General features: G+C 44.2%; 1 protein-coding gene and 2 long non-coding RNA genes across 6 annotated transcripts; 1 reads left to right on the top strand and 2 right to left on the bottom strand.

Annotated features, from left to right (window-relative positions):
* Positions 1 to 470: 470 nt before the first annotated feature.
* On the top strand, positions 471 to 19,659 carry LOC122786881 (collagen alpha-1(IX) chain-like). Of its 4 annotated transcripts, none has more exons than XM_044053396.1 (38): positions 471 to 622; positions 3,498 to 3,595; positions 4,895 to 4,966; positions 5,371 to 5,500; positions 7,517 to 7,913; positions 8,134 to 8,214; positions 8,853 to 8,870; positions 9,109 to 9,198; positions 9,273 to 9,308; positions 10,817 to 10,888; positions 11,029 to 11,073; positions 11,157 to 11,192; positions 11,282 to 11,305; positions 11,412 to 11,465; positions 11,721 to 11,792; positions 12,117 to 12,155; positions 12,334 to 12,390; positions 13,809 to 13,862; positions 14,039 to 14,092; positions 14,184 to 14,237; positions 14,324 to 14,377; positions 14,483 to 14,536; positions 14,615 to 14,668; positions 14,749 to 14,802; positions 15,410 to 15,463; positions 16,125 to 16,169; positions 16,258 to 16,311; positions 16,387 to 16,440; positions 16,523 to 16,576; positions 17,273 to 17,344; positions 17,430 to 17,465; positions 17,551 to 17,595; positions 17,693 to 17,725; positions 17,934 to 18,080; positions 18,201 to 18,255; positions 18,351 to 18,545; positions 18,740 to 18,826; positions 18,959 to 19,659. In XM_044053396.1, the coding sequence occupies exons 1-38, from the start codon at positions 603 to 605 to the stop codon at positions 19,159 to 19,161; spliced, it is 2,853 nt and encodes a 950-aa protein (XP_043909331.1). In that variant the 5' UTR covers positions 471 to 602; the 3' UTR covers positions 19,162 to 19,659. The 4 variants fall into 4 exon arrangements, with proteins under 4 accessions (XP_043909331.1, XP_043909334.1, XP_043909333.1 ...); XM_044053397.1 differs by having other exon boundaries at positions 482 to 504; XM_044053399.1 differs by lacking the exon at positions 12,117 to 12,155.
* LOC122786883 lies at positions 10,464 to 15,144 on the bottom strand. The gene is made up of 3 exons (XR_006362493.1): positions 14,310 to 15,144; positions 14,174 to 14,217; positions 10,464 to 11,059 (listed from the first exon to the last, which is right to left on the bottom strand). It is a non-coding gene; the product is annotated as an uncharacterized LOC122786883 (long non-coding RNA).
* LOC122786882 lies at positions 15,227 to 17,681 on the bottom strand. Its single transcript, XR_006362492.1, has 3 exons — positions 17,526 to 17,681; positions 17,396 to 17,442; positions 15,227 to 16,705 (listed from the first exon to the last, which is right to left on the bottom strand). It is a non-coding gene; the product is annotated as an uncharacterized LOC122786882 (long non-coding RNA).
* Positions 19,660 to 20,019: the final 360 nt, after the last annotated feature.

Raw genomic sequence — 20,019 nt, forward strand, 5'->3', positions numbered from 1 at the left:
GGATTAGAAGGTCACACGCGCCACAAATGTCAAAGTCACAGTATATTGAAGAACGTCTCACTCCTCTTCCTCAAGCAAACACACACACACACACACACACAGAGATTACATAACAGAGGAGATGCATAAACAACATGTCTGCCTGAGGCCCTTCAGGTAATAACAAGGCTAAATTCATGTCAACGTTACAGCCACACTTGTGATGAGTACACGTGATGTTCATCACTCACTGCTCGCTTCTTCCCCGACCTGACAATAATTATGAAGAGAATTACACACAGACGGCACATGTCATTAGGAGGCGCTGTTAAAAAAGAGGGGGTGACTACACGCAGAGTTTTAAGTGTCGGTAATAAAGGAAAAAACAAGGAGTCGCCACCTCCTGAGGAACTCCTGGCCAATGGGAGCACAAAGAACCCACTTTTATGTGTCCTGTGCTTGAGCATCTCTCCTGTGCTGCTGCTGCTGCTGCTGCTGCCCTCAGTCAGTCGTCAACATGCGCAGGTAGGACTGACTTCATTGCCGTGGCTCCTTCTGCTCCCGAACTCTGACCTCTGCACCCTCAGCGCCGCGCCTGCGTCCGTCTGCTGTCACAGAGAAACATGGCCTCTCACTGGCCCAGGTAAATAGCTCATGTCTGGGCTTCCTGATCTAATAATCTGATCCTAATCTTTCACACACTGGATTTACGGCTGCATCGTTAGCTCAGCTCTGACTGAAGAAGCTGCCCCGTGACTCGATGATTTTAAATAATAACACCAGACTTGCACACTGTAAACCTGTAAACGTGACTGAAGCTCGCAGCTCAACAGCAGAGAGACAGAGAGAGAGACAGACAGAGAGAGAGAGAGACAGAGAGAGAGAGCGGAGATCAAACATCGTCACGACATGAGGGAAAATCCCATCATCACACGTACTGTGTGTTGATGAATGTCGGCTATTAAACTGGATTACGTGTCATTATGTAATTGACTTGACTGATTGATTACATGATAGATATTTACTGGAATATATGGGGATTTTCTGTTGTTGTCTTATGATGTTTCTTTGAAAGTGTTTTCTCTGTGTGTGTGTGTGTGTGTGTGTGTAACCACAGCTCCAAAACACCTTATTTGATCATATTTCTGTCAGTGTGAAGGAGAATATGTCGCCTTTGTTGGGTCAAGCCTCTAATTTAGTTTTCACTTGTGTTTATCACGTTTGTTGCTGCGTCAAATATAAAGTGAAACGCTCCACAGTCAAATCTGTGCCAAAGCAACAGAGATTCTCTCAGGACAACACAGGACTCAATCCTGACCTGCTTTCAGGATTAAATTATCATAGGCTTATAATCAGATTTCACAGTGACGTCTGAATCCGTCCATTATGTAACGCTGTGTGAGGTTTTCTTTTTATACCAGCAAAGCAAAAGCAAATCCACTTCATCTCAGCCTAGGCATCAGTGCTGCTCACACCTGCAGCCGCGAGCCCGTGCATCTGTAATGTCAACATGAACGTGAGGAAAAGAGGAAAAACTGTGTTGGGTTCTAGTTCATATAAGAAGTTATCTGTTGTGAATGCATGGTTAAGATGAATTCCTTCAGGTTGGAAAAAGGGATCTTTTTTCCACTTTGGATTATACTTTTCTCAATTTCTTGACAAGAAAGAGTAGAGTAGATAATGAGTTTAAACTAAAATTCTGTGGCACTAAAAACATCCACTATAAAAGTGTCTCCTAGTTCCAAACAATCTGTTATTCATTATTTGTATAAAGAGTTAAAGAGGATCATTTTAATTCATCTGTGCGAAAATATGCTCAGTTTGCAGATTCACAGGAGGATATTTTGTTAACGGGGTTCTATTTTCCCCGTGTTGAATGTTCTGTCATCTGACATTAAGCCCTCTCATGTGTTTGGCCCAAACGATCCATGTTTTTTTGTTGTACGTCCCAAAAGTTCAGCAGTGAAATGTCGTCGCATCAGTGCACACAGTGGACTGGCAGGGAACTCAGTGAGTCGGTGAGTCTGGAGACTCTGAAGATGTTCCTATAAGTGAAGGGCATCAACGTTACAGAGCTCACAGAAGTCCTCCAAGGAGACCTCGCTGACTTAGCCGTTAGTCGTCCATCACACACACACACACACACACACACTCAACACAGAGACAGACTGCGTTTCCATTCTCATTTCTCTACATTGACAGAGTTTGCCTGTGGAAACGAGTCCTCTGTGTCGTTGATGATGGTCCTGGTGTTGCTCTGCAAAACCTGCGACTCCTTCAGTGACATGACGGAAGCTCCAAGAAGAGCGTGTGATAATGAACATGAAAACCCCCCCCACAAGTTCTCTTAGTGCAAAGTAATCTTTGTGCACAAGTGGCTCCTGATTTGGAAGAACATGCAGGAAATATTGTTTCAATGCTACTGAGATAACCAGGTTAACTAATGGCTCTACACGTCACGGTTAAGTTGTGTTTCCACGAGCATAGAACCTGGTACCAGGTACTTTTTTTAGTACCTGTTCTGGCGAGGTTCTAAGCGAGCCAAGGCAATACAAAGCGTGACGCCGTCAGACTGCCGGCCACTGATTGGTCAGAGCGTCGTCACAGGAAGAGACGTCTGACACGAGAATGAAAGCTGAACAATGCCGAACTGTAGATGAGTTAAAAAGACTTAACAATCCTAAAAAACGTGGGTTCATCTCCAACACTTACCAGGGAAATGTCTAAAATCTCCATATTTAACAGAGGAGTCTGGTGTATTTAGCGACAGCACTGCGGAGTCTGTGCTCCGGTCATGGAGGAAGTACTGAACTCATGATTCTAATGATTCAGTTACGAAAACGACGTCACGGCAGTTTCATGCAGCCGCGCAGTGATGACTCCGCCCACGTTGAGTTGGTACTATAGTGGAAAACCAACCTAAACCGTGGCGTGGCGAGGCGAGGCGAGCTGGGACCATAGGTGGATAAAGGGGCATAATTATCACTCAGTTGCCAGTTATTACTGCGTCTACAGATATCATATCTTTTGTGTTTTACAGCTCAGTGCAGCATTTCTGTTCAAAGGTTACGCACAATAGATTTAACTCTGCTTGTTTTGTTTTTGGCAAAAGGAAAAAAAATAAGAGGAAATGAGTGTGGTTTATAATAACCATTTCCTGGTTATGGCTGTGGTTAGGTTTAGTCAGCAAAAACACACACTGTGGTCTTGTACTGTGTGGCAGACAAATGTTTCATGTTTGCTCTCAAACTGGCCTTGAATCGTGGTTCCACACCACCACCAGCTACACTTCCACACAATACAATTTAACGTTCACTCATTTTCTGTCCAAATGTACAAAAACGTGTCCCAATAATAAACCAGCGTCTCTTCCTGTGCTCAGTGAAGACGAGAACAGAGGTCACCGGCAAAGTACTTCACATCATCCCCGTGGACTTATTGATTCAGACACCCAAGAATCTGTCAGGGAGAATTTGATGCATGACCGACTGCTGATTTTCTCCATCATTCCTCAACAGAAAGCAGCCTCGGCATCTATCGATGTCAGCGCGCTCCAGCGTCTCCGTGGCTCTGCTGTCCTTCCTCCTCCTCGTCGTCGCTGCTCCAGCACTTGGACGTAAGTCACCTACAGCACACGAGCGCACAATCACTGACCCGCAACACAATGAGTGTTCCGTGGATACTGCACAAAAGCCGGCATTATACGGTGAATGTGTTTGCCTTGTACACACAGACTGAGAGAGGAGCGGGGTTAATGTTAATGTTAATGTGAGCGCCTGCTTGTTGACTGTTGCTAGGTCATTGTCCACCAAACAGCAGACACACCACTGACTGTGTAGGTGGGTTAAATCAGACAGACATCAAATGACAGGTGTTGTGTGAGCTTTGTGTGAGTGGTGTGTGAGCGCTGTGGTGTGTGTGTGAGTGTGTGGCGTTGTAAGAGTGGTGTGTGGCGGTGTGATAGTGCTGTGTGAGCATTGTGTGCCTGTGTGTGAGTGGTGTGTGCGGGAGTGTGTGGCGCGTGTGGCGTGGCGTTGTGTGAGCGGTTGTGTGAGCGGTGTGTGACCACTGTGTGAGCGTTGTGTGAGCACTGTGTGAGCGTTGTGTGAGCGTCACGCCGCGGCAGCCGCTAACTTTAACAACTTGTGGTCCACGTACACAGTGGGACGAGCGTTTAGCAGCAGTAAACACAGGGACTATAAATACGTCTCACCACTGTATCTCACCTCTCAGCACTTCTGTGGAACAGCTTCCAGATGTGACGCGTTCTCTCACCACAAACGAGCTGACTCAGGTTCTGTGACTCCTCTCTCGTTTCATGGAGTTCTGTTTTTTCTTGTGAGATAGACTTTGGCTTTTCATCTTCTCAGCTGGAGCATTGGAACTGAAACGTAGCGCACTCTTGTGGCACGTATGAAAAAAAACCCTGAAACTTAGGTCATTTAGGGGGAATCCAACCACAGCCTCCCGTACAGCAACATTAGTCGCTTAGCAACGGCATCTTTTGTTTTCTAATTAGGTGACGACACAAATGACGCATCCTGCACTTATCAGTCCGTGTTTGTTTAAAGTCCAGTCGGTGGGAAACAGTGACATCCAATGGTGAGACTGCAGATTGCTCAAACTTCTTAAACTATGGAGATCTTTTCCGTTCAGGCTGCTGAAACATGGCAGTGACGCACATAAACACACGTACTTATGGATGATAGATTACATTTCTGCAACTAAAGCCTCCTAAAGGTTGTAAAGTGAACATTTATGAATGCTCTGCAGTGCATTGTGATGGTATTTCATTAATTTAAAAGACCTTGCTTTCCCCCGGCCTCTGTCAGGTAATATATTGCATTTGTTAAACTCATTAAAAGATGCAGGCGTAAAAAGGCTCTTTCCTTTTTTTGTTTTTTTGTCTTATCAGAGCTGGACCTCAACCGCCTGGACGGCGATAGCGTCTGCCCAACAATAAGAAGCGGACAAGATGACCTTCCAGGTAAAAACAAAAAAACCCTTTCAGTCAAGTCGGGGCTCCTGGGAACGATCATTAAACAGCGGCGGCTGTATACAGACAGAAAGTTTGAGAGGCAGCAGTTAGAAAACCACAAAGTTAAGCCTCCACAAATTCCCTGAGGAGAAAATAGACTATGTGCAGTAAGGTGGTGAGTTTAATTAGTTGAACAGGGTGGGCTGCCTTAATGCCCTGAGACACCTTTAGATTTCAAATGAGGCAAATAAAATGTTCCACATGAGCTTTATGGAATTTTCTACTCGGGAACAATTCGAGCTCAGCAAGATTTTGTAATTGCGCGCCGCCGTTTGCTCCTTCAACATGTGTGCAGGAAACTGCAATAACAATATCTGTTATATTATATTTATTGATTATTCATGCCCATGCAGGTTTTGATCTGATCACTCAGTTCCAGCTGGACATGATCTCTCTGAAAGGCGTGAGGAAAGTGGACGGCTCCACTCCTCTACAGGTGGCCTATCGCCTCGACAGGGAGGCCAACTTCCAAATTCCAACCATGTAAGTGTGTTGCACCATGTTTTAATGAACACACACACACACACACACACACACGTGTCGGAGAGCAGCAGTGGTCTCTCCTGATGCAGGTGTTGCATTATTACAGGTCTGTCCCAGATGTTTCTGCCAGATGTGGACAGCAGCGTGTAATTGGGGGAAAGAAAAAAAAACATGTCTGAACCTATTTGACATTTTCTTAGACACAAAACGAGAGTACAAGTATTTCTGAGTGGATCTCACATCGTCATTCAATTTGCCTTTTTCAGCTGTGGTCATGTGGTTGAACGAGGAATTTCAAAATGACAGTGTCCTAGATTCTCCACATTGCGACCAGTTTTTAGCTCACATAGGACATTGAACTACTTTTATAATCCTACATCGACTGTGGTGACAAATGTAATGTCCGATCAGAAACTTATCTCGACTATAAAGCAAACCCAGCATACTTTATTGTTTTAGATTGTCAGGACAATCTTTACTATGAAACATGTTAACAGTCCGGTCTGTGGTCAGGTTCAGGTAAACTGTACTGGTCGCGCTCAGTAGGTCATTCCACCAGCGAAGTCAGTGAAATGTAAATGGTTTCTGTATTAAACCAGAATATAATCTGTCTCCAACCTTAACGAGTGGCCACCATCAACAAAGTATGATCAAAATAAATAACAATAATCTTGTGGGAAAACACACACACACACACATCTCATATGCCAGAGTGAAGCAACTCATGGGTTAAACTACAAGAGCAAATGTGATCGGGCAGAGGAATCATCACATCATCACCTGACAGAACACGGAGACTTTGATAAGCACATAATTAAAGTAACCACGGAGCTGCCACATGCAAGAGTCACATTAAAAAAAGCTGCTGCTGGTTTTCATTAGTCAGAAGAAGAGAACAATATGCCTCAATATGACTTCAAGGAGACCAAACTGCCAAACTGGTAAAGCATGTCCACTTCAAACTAAAATATTCAATTGCTGTGAGGAAGTTCAAGTGATTTCAGCAACTGCAGTAACAAAATAAACGTCTTTGTCGTGTTTTGAACACAAGAAGGTACGACATACATTATTTCATGGACAGATTGTGCAGGTTAACGGTGTCTCTGGTGATCCCTGGTGTGTCTCTGGTGTTTCCTGGTGTGTCTCTGGTGTGTTCCCTGGTGTGTTTCTGGTGTGTTCCCCGGTCTGTCTGTGGTGTTCCTGGTGTGTTCTGTGTCTGTGTGGTGGTGTGTCTCTGGTGTGTTCCCTCTGTCTGGTGTTCCCGTGTGTCTCTGGTGTGTTCCCTGTGTGTGTGTCTCTGGTGTGTCCCCTGTGTGTCTCTGGTGTTTGTTCCCTGTGTTCACTGTGTCTCTGGTGTGTTCCCCGGTGTGTTCCCCAGTGTGTGTCTGGTGTTCTGGCAAGGCCTTTCCTGCAGGACGGCTTAAAACAGAGGCGGTTATGTAATTGGCTGGCAGTCGGCAGTGGAACCAGTGTGCTCTGTCACAGTGAATGTGAATACATGTTAATTCTCCCTGAAGAGTCTAGCCTGCTTTGAAGTCCATCCTTCCTGGAGCTGCACTCTTTTATTCTGCAGGGTAAAACCAGCACATACTTAAGACTTTCTCACCTGAAGGCAACACTAGGCAGCTGCCTATATTTATTTTACTAGGCTACAGGAAACTCTTCTTTATGACTTCGCCTTGATCGTTTACAACACGTTAAAGGTCCGGCTGCAGCAGCAGCAGCAGCATGTATCTATGAAGGCACCACCTACTGAGAAGCTGGCTTGTTAAAAAGCACAGAAAGCATAAGGACCACGAGTAACCTGCTGTAAATGAAGGAGTGATTTATGCACTCGGCCTCTTTTACAGCATCATGTGTTTGAAAACCAACAATATCCTTGTCTCTTTGAAGTTGAAGTGATAACTTCTGCTGGTTGAGGGACGTCTTTGAAGTCTCAAATCAGTCTAATCAAGAATACAGAAACATGTTTGCTGAATCCAAAACTTCTCCCACTGATTTTCATTTCCCTCTCAGGCTCAACTTCCCTCGCGGCTTCCCCGACGAGTACTCCTTCATGGTGACCTTTCGCATGATCAAGAACACCGTGAACAAGGTGTGGAACGTCTGGCAAATAGTGGACGAAGACGGCAACAAACAAGCCGGACTGAGGCTGAACGGCGACCAGCAAGCTCTGGAGTACTTCCTCATGGGCGCCGACGGCAACCTGCAGACCGTCACCTTCCCCGGACTCTCTGTGCTCTTCAACACCAGGTGGCACAAGGTGATGATCGGCGTGGAGTACGACAAGGTCACGCTGTACATGGACTGCCAGCCTGTGGATCAGAAACCCATCAAGGGCAAAGGCCCCGTCAACACGGAGGGAGACACTCTCATCGGCCGGCTGGACGCCGATCCCGACGCCTCAGTTGTGGTAAGCGAGGGTGGAGAGAAGGAAGGTCACGGACTCTAGGTGAACAAACACGTTGAGGTTTATGTGTGTGCTGAGCTCCGCTGTAATTCTAATGTGCTGCTCAGCTGGACTCTAGTATAGCGGGGAAAGGAAAAGGAAAAACCTAATCCCTGCAGAGAAAAACAACCACACTGTGAAAATGAATGCATTACCTAAGACTTTCATGTGTCTCTGTTTCCAGTTTGAGCTTCAGTGGATGCTGATTCACTGCGACCCAAAGAGAGCGCAGAGAGAGAGCTGCAACGAGCTGCCTGCCACCGAGGTAAAGAAACAAGCGCCCGGATCTGCTCAGCATGGGTTGTGGTTTGCGGGGTTTTTATCAGGGGTGATGGAGAACAGGGCAGAAACGCTGAGGTGGAGCAGAGATGGAAACTACGCACAGACGCTCAAATTCATCCAAAACTATTCATGAAATCATCTCATTAAGAGTTAAGGTGTTTTTTTATTGGAGACAGACGTGATCTACGATAATTAACCTACAATGTTTGGAACCAAAAACACAAACACTCTTTAGCTAACGCTGATGAGAACGTGATGAGGTGTTTGGTCATTTTATTCCAGCACAGATGATGGAAAAACATGCACATCTGTGCAAAACCACGTCCTACATTGAGCGTGTTTTAACTTTGTGCCGATGAATGAATCAGGAAAAGCAGGGGAGTGTTTTTCTCTTTTCTTTCTCAATCACATTCAAACCACAGTGGACTGAACTACTTCCTGTCCTGGTGCACGTTAACGCGGTGGGTTGTTGGTGGAAATGACAGCATGAAACACTCACTCACTCACTCACTGTGATGGTGAACAGGGGCGCTTGGCTTCTGCTGTCACGTTTGGTGTTTGGTGGTGTGACGACTTCCTCTAACTCTGCTTTGATCTGATCTCTCTCTCTTGCTTCTTCAGATGTTTGCCAATGCTGAGGTATTTATTCATTCTTCTACTCTTCTCTACTTTGTGCTCATTGCTGTGTGATTTGAGGCCAGTGCTCTGGTGCCTCGTTGCTTTGTTCTACATCTCATTTATGGTGCTGGTTATGTTCTTTCTCTTTAGCCCTCAGGTAATTAAGCACAGAGACAAAGCTAATATTAAGCATTTAGAAGAACACAGTGGATTATTCAGTATCTGCTGGATTTGCTGACAGTCCTGTGTTCTTTCTCAGCCTGAAAAATCAATCCAAGGCCCCCCAGGAGTCCCTGGCCCAGAGGGCCCTCAAGGGGACCCTGGAGAGGATGGCAGGGACGGAAGAGATGTGAGTATCTCCTCTCTTCTATTGTTTCAACAAACGTCTTTGTCAGACTAATGTTTTACTCCTTCTCTCCTCAGGGTCTTCCGGGGTCTCCTGGCAGCCCTGGTTCTCCAGTAAGTCTGAGAGCCCAGAAAATAATGCACTTTTTCTCCGTCTATATTTGCTGCAGTGTTGGGGTTTGTTTGCCATCCCATAAAAACATTGGAATGATTCATTTCACAGTTATGTTCAAATACTACAAATATCCAAGAGAGCTTATTTCAGCCTTTGGCTCCCGACGGTGGGAGGCAAAATCAAATCAATACCCACTGTGGAATTCCATTTGTTTTGTTTTTTTATGATTTGATTTGATTTCATAGACACCAATAACTGGTAACACAGTCATATAAACAAGGCAAATAAACTGGATTTTACACCAAAGCGGGAAATGGAATTAGTTTTCACTGTGAAATGATTCCAAAAAGCCCCAAAACCGCTCGTATGATGCATCTCCTGTGAGTGAAGAAGACTTTTCCTGTCTCTACTGTTGTGTGATCATCAGTCGACTGCAGAGCCGTCAGCGAGACCACGTTCAGGCTCCACACTGAAACAGATGAAGCTAAAACCCATTTACATTTACGTGACGTCAGATTCATGACTCGTACTGGACGACACCAGCGTCATGTGCTGTATTTTATCCTCTCGATGGGAACATCAATCAAATTTAACACCACGTTCTACTGAACTCTGTAGGAAAGACTTGTACTGACACTGTAAATCAGGTGGGAAGTATACGCTCATTTTCATATCAATTAGATTTACATTCAAACTGAATCCTTTTCGCTATGACGCCCAAATCTGACGTTACCTCCATAACTGCATATAAAGCTAGAGCGGGAGAAAACAAGGTTTTTACTCACAGTCCAGCCCATCATTCATGAGGAAACAGTCCAGATGTTGTGTAAGGGGTTTCTCAGTGGGGAAAAAAGGGGCCAGGACTAATCAGGTAACAGGTGAGTTGGTCTGTCACTGCTACACACAGGAAGTGTAAGGCGTGTTACAAATTAAAAGAGGAAATGCAGAAATAACAGAGCTAAAATAAAAAAAAGATGCTAAAAGTGACAGATTTGTTTAAAAAGAAACAAACAGATGTAAAGCACGATGTTTTCTGGACCTCTTGGATTCACTTTATCCTCCACATGAGGGTTGTGGGAGGTGCTGGTGACACGGGGGTCACAGGGTCACACACAGACAAACAACCATTCACGCTCACACCTGCGGTCAATTTAGAGTAATCCCCAAATCTGCATGTTTTTGGAACTGTGGGAGGAACCTGGAGAACTCTTTGCTGCTTCCTGGATCCAGCTCGACAGACAATCATGTGAAGCTGGAGATTAGAGTTCACTACGTGTGTTACATTCAAGAGGATGAAAGTTTAAACAGCTGTAGCTCCGCCTTCCTCTCTGGCCCGTGTGTTCTATGTACAGTCTCTTCTGCAGATATTGGAAACACCAGCAGCGGCCGACCTTCTTTCCATTGATTAAACGTTCACTGTCACTGCCTTTTGTGTCTCTTAGCAACAAGGCGGAGAGATAGAGGAAGATGATAAAGCTGTTTTCCTCTTCTTGTGTCTGTTTCCTAGGGCAGCAAAGGCGAGCAGGGGGAGATCGGTCTTCCCGGACAGAGAGGCCTGCCTGGTCTTCCAGGAGTTCCTGTACGAGACATCCTTTCACTGTTTGTCATATTGTGTGTGTGTGTGAATGAGTGTTAGTAAGTGGGTTTAATGGTGTGTTGATTGTCGGGGAATAAAGAGGCTGCCGTGTTGATGGGACTCTGTGTTGTTGTCGTCTGCAGGGAGCTGTTGGCCCGATGGGTCCCCGCGGGCCTGTAGGAGAGAGAGTGAGTAAACACTGAGAGCACTTCACACTCACAGAGACTTGTAGAAAACATGGATTCATATCAGTTTATTTATCTCCTTGCAGGGTCTTCCAGGTTTTCCAGGCCCTGCAGGTCCTGCTGTAAGTGTTAAAGCAACACAGTGACACACACACACACACACAGAGTCTGTGATGATGACTTATATGTTTCTCTGTGTCTTGTTTCACAGGGACCAGCGAGTGAAGGACCTGCTGTATGTCTGCTGTGTTCTGTTTCTTGTCTCACACTCGTACATTAGTAATCAGCAAACACCTTATATTGACTCTGTGTGTGTGTGTGTGTGTGTGTGTGTGTGTCAGGGACCACCTGGAAAAGCAGGGATCCCAGGAGACGAAGGAAACATCGGGCCTGAGGTCAGAGTTCATTTTACTAGATGAAAAGTTTGTTTTGATTTGATTTCCAAGTATATCCGACATTAAAGTTCTACTTTGTCACATTTCAGACTTATCTTTTGTACTTTGCACTCCACTAAATCTGTAACAACATCAAACTTCTCAGATATGAGAGGATTTATTGACTAAGTGTTAAGTGCTTCATCATGAAAGTTTGAAATCTTGTCTGTGTTTGATATCAAATATTCTGATACTAGCTCTTACTCGTACCGACAGGGTCCACCTGGACCCAGAGGGACACCGGGCTCCTCGGGGCCAGCTGGACCACCTGGTCCCCCGGGGCCTGTGGTAAGAGATTGGTGCAACCCAATTTTCCATCTTTAATGTTTCCATTCATTTCGTTTTCTTAAGCAAATACTGGTGACTGGTAGTTTCAGTATATGCTGATGACACTGTTTTGTACACATTGGATGCCCAAAAACATCCTCTGAACGAAGTGTGATGTCACTAAGTTCTTCCTGACACAAGCTCTGTATCTGCACGACCTTCTGGAGTTTCATCTTACTCTGGTGTTATTTCTGTGTGAAGCGTGTTTGCATGCCACTCATCTGGGCTAAAACTTCTTCTAAACTCCCGGTGGCTGTTTTAGATGTGACTCTGCTGTGTTTTTAGGGACCGCCTGGTGCCAGCAATGAGGGAAGTGGGGACCCTGTGAGTGTTTTACTGTCTTTACTGTCACACTGCCAAATGTTTCCTGCATGCAGAAATGTTGGACTGGTGACAGTGGAGCTCTTATCCAAATGAGTGGCTGACGTCAAAGATGGCTGAGCTGCAGCAGCAGTGACAGTTTGCTCCCATGTCTTCATTCTATCCTTCTCCATGTATCTAGTGTCCCGCTGCCTGTCCTGTTGGACCTCGGGGAATTACCGGACAGCCGGGGATGAAGGTGAGGCAGTCGTAAAAAACACCGTCTGTAAATTCATCCATGTTTTTGTCACATTGTGCTGCTGCTACATTTTATATAAAGTTCATTTGATGCAGGTGTGTTGCAGCTGATGATGTTGAATTTCATCTGTATTTAAGTAATTGTCAGTTATCCAGTTTATGAGAGTTTATTATTTTAAATAAAATTGTATAACTCTGCATTAAATATCTTTGAAGTTGCTTATTTTAACTGTCCAAGTGGAGGTAGTAATTGGACATAATGAAGATAAGAAGAGTTTCTCGTAATATTGTGACTTTTTCTCGTAATATTGTGACTTTTTCTCATAATATTGTGACTTTTTCTCATAATATTGTGATTTTTCTCATTATATTGTGACTTTTATATATGTGACTTTTTCTCATAATATTGTGACTTATTGTGACGTGAATTTCGTAATTGTGACTTTTTCTCATAATATTGTGACTTTTTCTCATTATATTGTGATTTTTACTTATTATATTGTGACTTTTTCGTGACTTTTTCTCATAATATTGTGAATATATTGTGACTTTTCTACTTTTTCTAATATTGTGTGACTTTTTCATAATATTGTGACTTTTCTCGTGACTTTTACTTATTATATTGTGACTTTTTCTCATAATATTGTGAACTTTTAATATTGTGACTTTTTCTCGTAATATTGTGAATTTCCCGTAATATTGTGACTTTTTCTCATAATATTGTGACTTTTTCTCATTATATTGTGACTTTTACTTATTATATTGTGACTTTTTCTCGTAATATTGTGACTTTTTCTCATAATATTGTGACTTTTCATAATATTGTGACTTTTAATATTGTGACTTTTTCTTGTGTGACTTTTCTCATATTGTGATATTTTTTTCTCATAATATTGTGACTTTCCCGTAATATTGTGACTTTTTCTCATTATATTGTGACTTTTCTCGTAATATTGTGACTTTTTCTCGTAATATTGTGACTTTTTCACATATTCTGACTGTGAAGGTTTAGTTGGACAGATGTGAGGAGATGTGATGATTCACTGTATCACAAACAGACACTGACGTCTAATACTGTAGAACATTCTCCTGCACGAGGAGATCATTTGAAACTCAGGAGTGTTGTTTCTTCTTGAGTGAAGCTTGTGGAGGTCAATATTAATATGAACACACTGACACGGCTCATGGGATAAACCACTGTGCACAGGTAGAGAGGGGTGTGCACAACACATGGAAGAAAAGGCAAAACATTTTGGGGTTTTTGCATCAGGCAAGAATTGTTCATCCAAATGAGTCGGTGCCATGGTTCATATCCAGGTTTTGTTATAAATCATTGACTCAGTAGAGCCTGAGTAAAAGCTGTGAGTGTGATCAAATCAAGGCTAATTTCACACTGGTTGTTTGAATCGTTGCCTTCAGGGTCACAAAGGTCTGCCCGGTGAACCGGGGAAAGACGGAGTGCCGGGAGATAAGGTACGTGAGACAGTGTCACAGTGCGTATCCTAGGCTACATGTATAGAATGAGATTGATGCCAAATGCACCTTGCAACATGCAGTAATTGATTTAAATTAAACCTGTTAGCAGCTTAATATGATCATTTCTCTTCTGGTAATTTGATTACTCTATTCCTGTTTGTGTCTTTCCACAGGGAGAGGATGGAGCGAAAGGTGCTGAGGGACCACCGGGTCGCATTGGAGATGATGTAAGAGCACATTATTATTATTATTACAGGACTGTATGTGCATTTAATAGAACATATATACATATTTATTTTGTTACTGACTTTTTTGTAGGGTCAACGAGGGCCCATTGGTCTCACTGGAACCTCTGGAGAGAAGGGAGACAGAGTAAGTTAAATCACATTAATCATCCTTGAAGATGTTTCAATATTTGCAGGATAATGAATAATGAATATTTACATCTTTCTTTACAGGGTCCTCCTGGTTTCAATGGTGTCCCGGGTCCAACTGGACCACCTGGAGCTCCTGTAAGTCCTGACGTGTATTTAATAAAAAAGAAAATCTGTGTCTGCAGGAAGTAAGACAAAGGTAATTTTCTTAATATGTTCGTATAATTGAATCCACTCTCTCAGGGCGCAGAGGGAATCCGTGGACGTCAGGGTTTGGAGGGGGCGAAGGGCGACGATGTGAGTTCCACTTAAGAACATAATTATACAGTATATAACAAAAACAAGTGTAAGAATGGTGCTTTTGTTTGTGATCAGGGAGCTGTGGGAGCACAGGGAGAGCAGGGACTCAAGGGGGAAAAGGGAGACGTGGTAAGTGTCTTTTTTCTTTAGCGTTCATCGTTGTTTATAATGATGTGAAAAGGTTGTGACTGAATTATGTGACGTTACAGGGAGAGTCTGGCAAAAATGGCATGAATGGACTTCCTGGAGTCGACGGTGTTAAGGTGACTTCTTCTCCCCAGTTACACAAGCAAACATAGAGATGGTACATCCCATAATCCCCCTCCTACATGGTACACATCTAAACAGACCTTTAAAGAACTGCAAAACTTTAAAGTATTAAATCAAACTATTCCACTGCACGTCCACCTACACCTGTAAATGTCAATCACCCTGTTGCCACGCCCACTCCCAAATACAAACTGACTTCTTGATGAAGTCTTGACAGTTGTGATTTGATCGGTCAGATTTCGATGGTGTCCGCTCACATGTGCGTCAAGCTTTATCCTCTATTATCAACAAGGAAATGGCACGTGTTTGGTTTTCTTGAAACAAGTCAAATTATGTTAAGGATCTTGAGCCTTAATAAGTAAATAAGTCAGATTAGTTAGATTAGATAAAGACACTGAATTCAAGTCAATTACACTCATACATATACAGTATCTTCATCCTTTACAAAGTGAGAAGTCATCACAAATCCTCAGCGTATCAGCCTCATGTCTGTGCCCATGTTTAATGTTCACTGATTATACAGTCGATACCATTCACTTTACATTTACCATTATCGCTTTAATGTCACACTAACACACACACTGTGAATGTGCTCAACAGGGAGAATCTGGAACGCCCGGAACCGTCGGCGTCAGAGGGATTGTGGGTATTCCCGTAAGTCACTTTATATTATTTATACTTAACTGTTTCAATGTCAATATCAAGTCTATTTCATCATCAACGTCAACCACATGTGAATAAACCACATGTGGATTATTTCACTGTTTCACTGTTCACTGCAAACATGAGGAGTTGAGTGGAGTTGTGCAGTGACGACAGACCTCAGTGTAGGAAGAGTTTTACTTCTCTGCAGCTTCTCTGCAGCTTCTCTGCAGCTTCTCTGCAGCTTCAAAGACCAGAGGCTGTGATAACACTCACGTAAAGCTGAGCGGTTTTTATCCTTATCTCGCCTTTCCTTCAAACAGGTTTTGTCCAGGAGGGAAACTTTTCAGATGCTTCGTCAGTGGTTATATAAACTGGGTACTTTGGTGTGTTTGTGCTGAATAAATCTGTCATTTTACACATAAATGACAGACATTCTGTGGCTCTTAATGATACACTGGATATTATTGTTGCTCCACTCATCCATCCGTCTGCTGTGAATAAAAAAAAAAGGGGGCTAATCATCTTTAATGAAATGCCAGCACAAGAGAAGATTTGACGTTTTACTCGAGGGGAGAAATGAGTTGCAACAGTGAGACGTTATTATTATTTATTCCTTCTTCTTCTTCTTCTTCTTCTTCTTCTTCTTTGATGTTCTGTGTTATTGTTTCAGGGCCTGCCGGGGAAACCGGGCGTCGCAGGACCCGCTGGTACAAAGGTAATTGGAATCATGTCTTATTTAACGAGGCACGTCCACAGAGAATAGAACTAACTACAGCATGTTTTCTTTTTCTTTGTGGTCTTAGGGTGATACTGGAGCCGAGGGAGCCATGGGACCTGTGGGACTTCCTGGAAAGACTGTATGATTATTACATTGATCACATCATATGTGTTCAGCTAAAGAAATCCTGACTCATACTCATGTTTCCAAACAGGGTGAGCCTGGAAAAGACGGAGAAGACGGAAAACAAGGAAACAAAGGAGCAACGGTAAGTTCATTTACTTTCTGTGTAAGCAGATCACTGTTTAAATGGACAAACTGTGTTAATTGTGTCTATAATCACTTTCCAGGGAGGAACAGGAAAACAGGGTCCAGTGGGGGCTGCGGGTCCTCCGGGCATCCAGGTGAGATGGACTTCAAACTGCAGAACACTAACATGATTCATGACTGAGAACATGTCAAACAAAAGTGATACTCACGGGAACAGTGTTTCCCAAATGATGGTGCAGGCAGAGACTCCACTGACACAAGGTCTGCACAGAACAAAGACAACTTTCAGTTCAGACCCTGCAGGAGTCCGACAGTTTAAATCATAGAAAACTCTGTTGTCTGTCTCACGTCATCACTTTCATACGTGTTATCTGTCACATCCTAGGCTGATGTTCTCATTTTTCTTTTTACCTTTTGAACATACATTTACAACACGTTCAAAGCCTCCCTTTGTTAACGTTAATCTCATATATGTGTGTATGTGATGAGTGAGCGTCTTCTCAGCCTCATAACCAGACATACTGTACAACAATAAGAATTAGCTGTGTTAATGTGTTCCTCTAAGGCAGATACTTCAACATTAAATCAGCACTTAAAACAAAATCAGTGTGCAACACAATCTAAGGTTGAGTCTCTACACTGAAGGTGAGAGTTTTTAACAGGACACAGGTGCAGACAAACAGGGCAGAGACATAATTACGTGGTCTAACAAACCAAAAGAGGAAGAGGAAGTGAACAGAACAGAATACGTTCAAAAACGACTGATGACAGGATGAAACGACACAAAACCCTTGACCTGAGCAGAGATGACAAAAGTGTTGTATTCACAGGGTGACAAAGGAGAAAAAGGTCACACTGGTGAGAGAGGAATCAAGGGTCATACTGGACACAAAGGAGATCTGGTGAGACACATTTAAACATGATTGTTACGTTCTGCAGGTGCACACACGTACTTCATGTCATTCTCTGTGTGTGTGAATCATCCAGGGACCCGAGGGACCTGAGGGAGTGAAGGGAAACCAGGTAAGAACCAGAACAATCCACAATAAATAAACATCCGTTTAAAATGGCTCAGTCTCTCACCGCGTCACTCTTCACGCATGAACAGGGAGACCCGGGTGTCGCCGGAGATCCCGGGGTGAAGGGAGACCAGGTCTGTGGATCCACTTACATCTGGTGACACACTTTCACGTTTGTTGTTGTTTTTGAACAAAGGTCAAGTGATGCGTGTGTGTGTGTGTGTGTTGCAGGGCCCTCCTGGAATACCTGGAATCAGAGGAGAGGTATCAACCCATAATCTTTTGTCTTAAAGGTCCAGTGTGTAACATTTAGAGAGTTTAATGGCCGATGATGTTTGTATCGTGGGTTTAAGTTAAAGCTTCAGAATGAGCCTTTCATACAGAAGAAGATTTGCCTGCAGTCTGCTCACACCTGTGTGCGCTGTCACAACAGTCCGCCCATGATTTACTGTCGGTGTTCTGTTTCCAAAAGCGTGGGGACAAGGGTCAAAGAGGAGCGGCGGGGATCGACGGCAGACCAGGTCAGCCGGGCCACGAGGGTTTGGCCGGTCCGATGGGAGCTCCAGGCCTGGAGGGAGAGCAAGGCCTTCCTGGAACCCCGGGTCCCAGAGGTTTACCTGTGAGTGAGGGACATTTGTCAATGTTTGTCTCGTCTGCCTGCTGCAGCCTGAGCAGCGAGCGACTCTCTGAGCTGCAGATGATTAAGTTTGTGAATGTGTGAATGTTCCTGAACACGCAGGGCCCCAAAGTGAGCGATGACAAACTGCGGGAAATGTGCTCAGCCGTGGTTGAAGGTTTGTTGGATTATCATATTTAAGCCATGATAAAGTCAGATTAGTCACATATCACCAGCATGCTTTGATTCAATTGAGCTCATGTGTCCATGAAGAACAACTGGCCGAGTTTAAGAAAGAGATGCTGAAGAGGCCAGCAGCGCTCGGTGCCCCTGGTACCCGTGGAGCAGCAGGACCTCCTGGACCCCCGGGACCAGCTGGAGATGCGGGAGCACCAGGATCTCCAGGGCTCATGGGTCCTAAAGGGCCTCCTGGCTTCTATGGACTTCCAGGTGCACATGGAAAGAAGGGTCAGTGAGACTTTGTCATTTCTCCAAAGCTTTAGAGTTTAGAAGGGATTCACACATGCATAACATTATCCAATAAATGATTCATTAAACAATGCTGAGTTATTGTGTTCCCAGAGTCCATTTCCATAAACATGAAGACAGAGCGGCTCTCCGTTTCATCGCCGCATTAATTTGTGCGTGCTCCTCTTTTGTAGGTGAGGCTGGGGAAAAGGGAGACAGGGGAGACAAGGGAGAGGATGGCGTCGGAGTCAAAGGCAGCCCAGGCGCACCTGGTGCACCAGGTAAGACTGGATTCAAGTCATCACGAGAGCATATCGGCTTCAATGAAACCTGTGGTCTGACACAGCGCTGAGTATCACTACTGTAGCCCGTCAGTGTCAGGACTGTTCACCTCGTCTGTGTTGTGATCTCAGGTGCACCAGGCACTAACGGCGTTGGCAAAGACGGCAGAAATGGAGAGCGGGGTGAGACAGGAAGCCCCGGTGTCCCAGGAACACCGGGCTCGCGGGGATACACGGGGCCGCCCGGCCTCTGTGACCCGTCGACCTGCGCGGGCCGGATTCCTCCTCTCTACATGGTCAGTGGAAAGAAATCCGCCGGCTACAAACACCAGTGAGACGCGCTGCAGATCTCATCCTGTCGTGACCGGAACATTTAAAAGGGCTTTGCAGAAATCGCGTTGTGGTGATCGCTGGGAGTCCTCGCTCACAGTCTCCAATCTGAAGCCACAGATCTGAGAGACAAGACACAACTGTAGAATACTGTATAGATGTTTTAACAGCTTTGAGATGATGGTGCATGTTCAAAGACGTCAGCTACTGATGCCACAGCAACGACGTCTTCCCCCCCGGTCATGAGACGAGTCCTGCGGGTCCATCACAGGCTCAGATCCCGGCCTTTCTTCACCAGGACAATAAGAACATGCAGTAGAAACCGTTTTTACAATCATGAGCCACTTAGACAAAGTTAAACAATGTTTTGACGACACAAAAATGTTCACATTTCTGTGATGATGACATCTTTTCAGCGGAGAATCACACACATTTTTGTCTGATTTCATCCTTTTAATATTCTTTCCTCATATACTATGAAATAAAGTGATATGTTTTAGATATTACTGGATCAAAACTGTTGTTTACTGATGCACACACTACCTCTTAAAAGGACCCATGTGTAGGATTTAATGGCATCTTGAGGGCTGGGCGATATACTGGTAGTAAGAGTTAAACCGATATATTTCTGAAAGAGATATGTAGTTGAGACAATATCACCACACCGGTATATTATATATAATATTTTCATGTTGCCTTGTGAACGCTATTTAATAAAGCCTACAAGCCCAGTTCAGCTGCTCAGCCACGCCCCTTACACGCACGTACTACGTAGTGTTCTCCCACCCACGCTACGCACCACAACAGACATTTGAACGAAAACGTGTGCAGGTGGAGAGTGAGCAGTTGGTGTCTAAGAAAAA

The sequence above is a fragment of the Solea senegalensis genome, linkage group LG20, assembly GCF_019176455.1.
Source record: "Solea senegalensis isolate Sse05_10M linkage group LG20, IFAPA_SoseM_1, whole genome shotgun sequence".
NCBI lineage: Eukaryota > Metazoa > Chordata > Actinopteri > Pleuronectiformes > Soleidae > Solea > Solea senegalensis.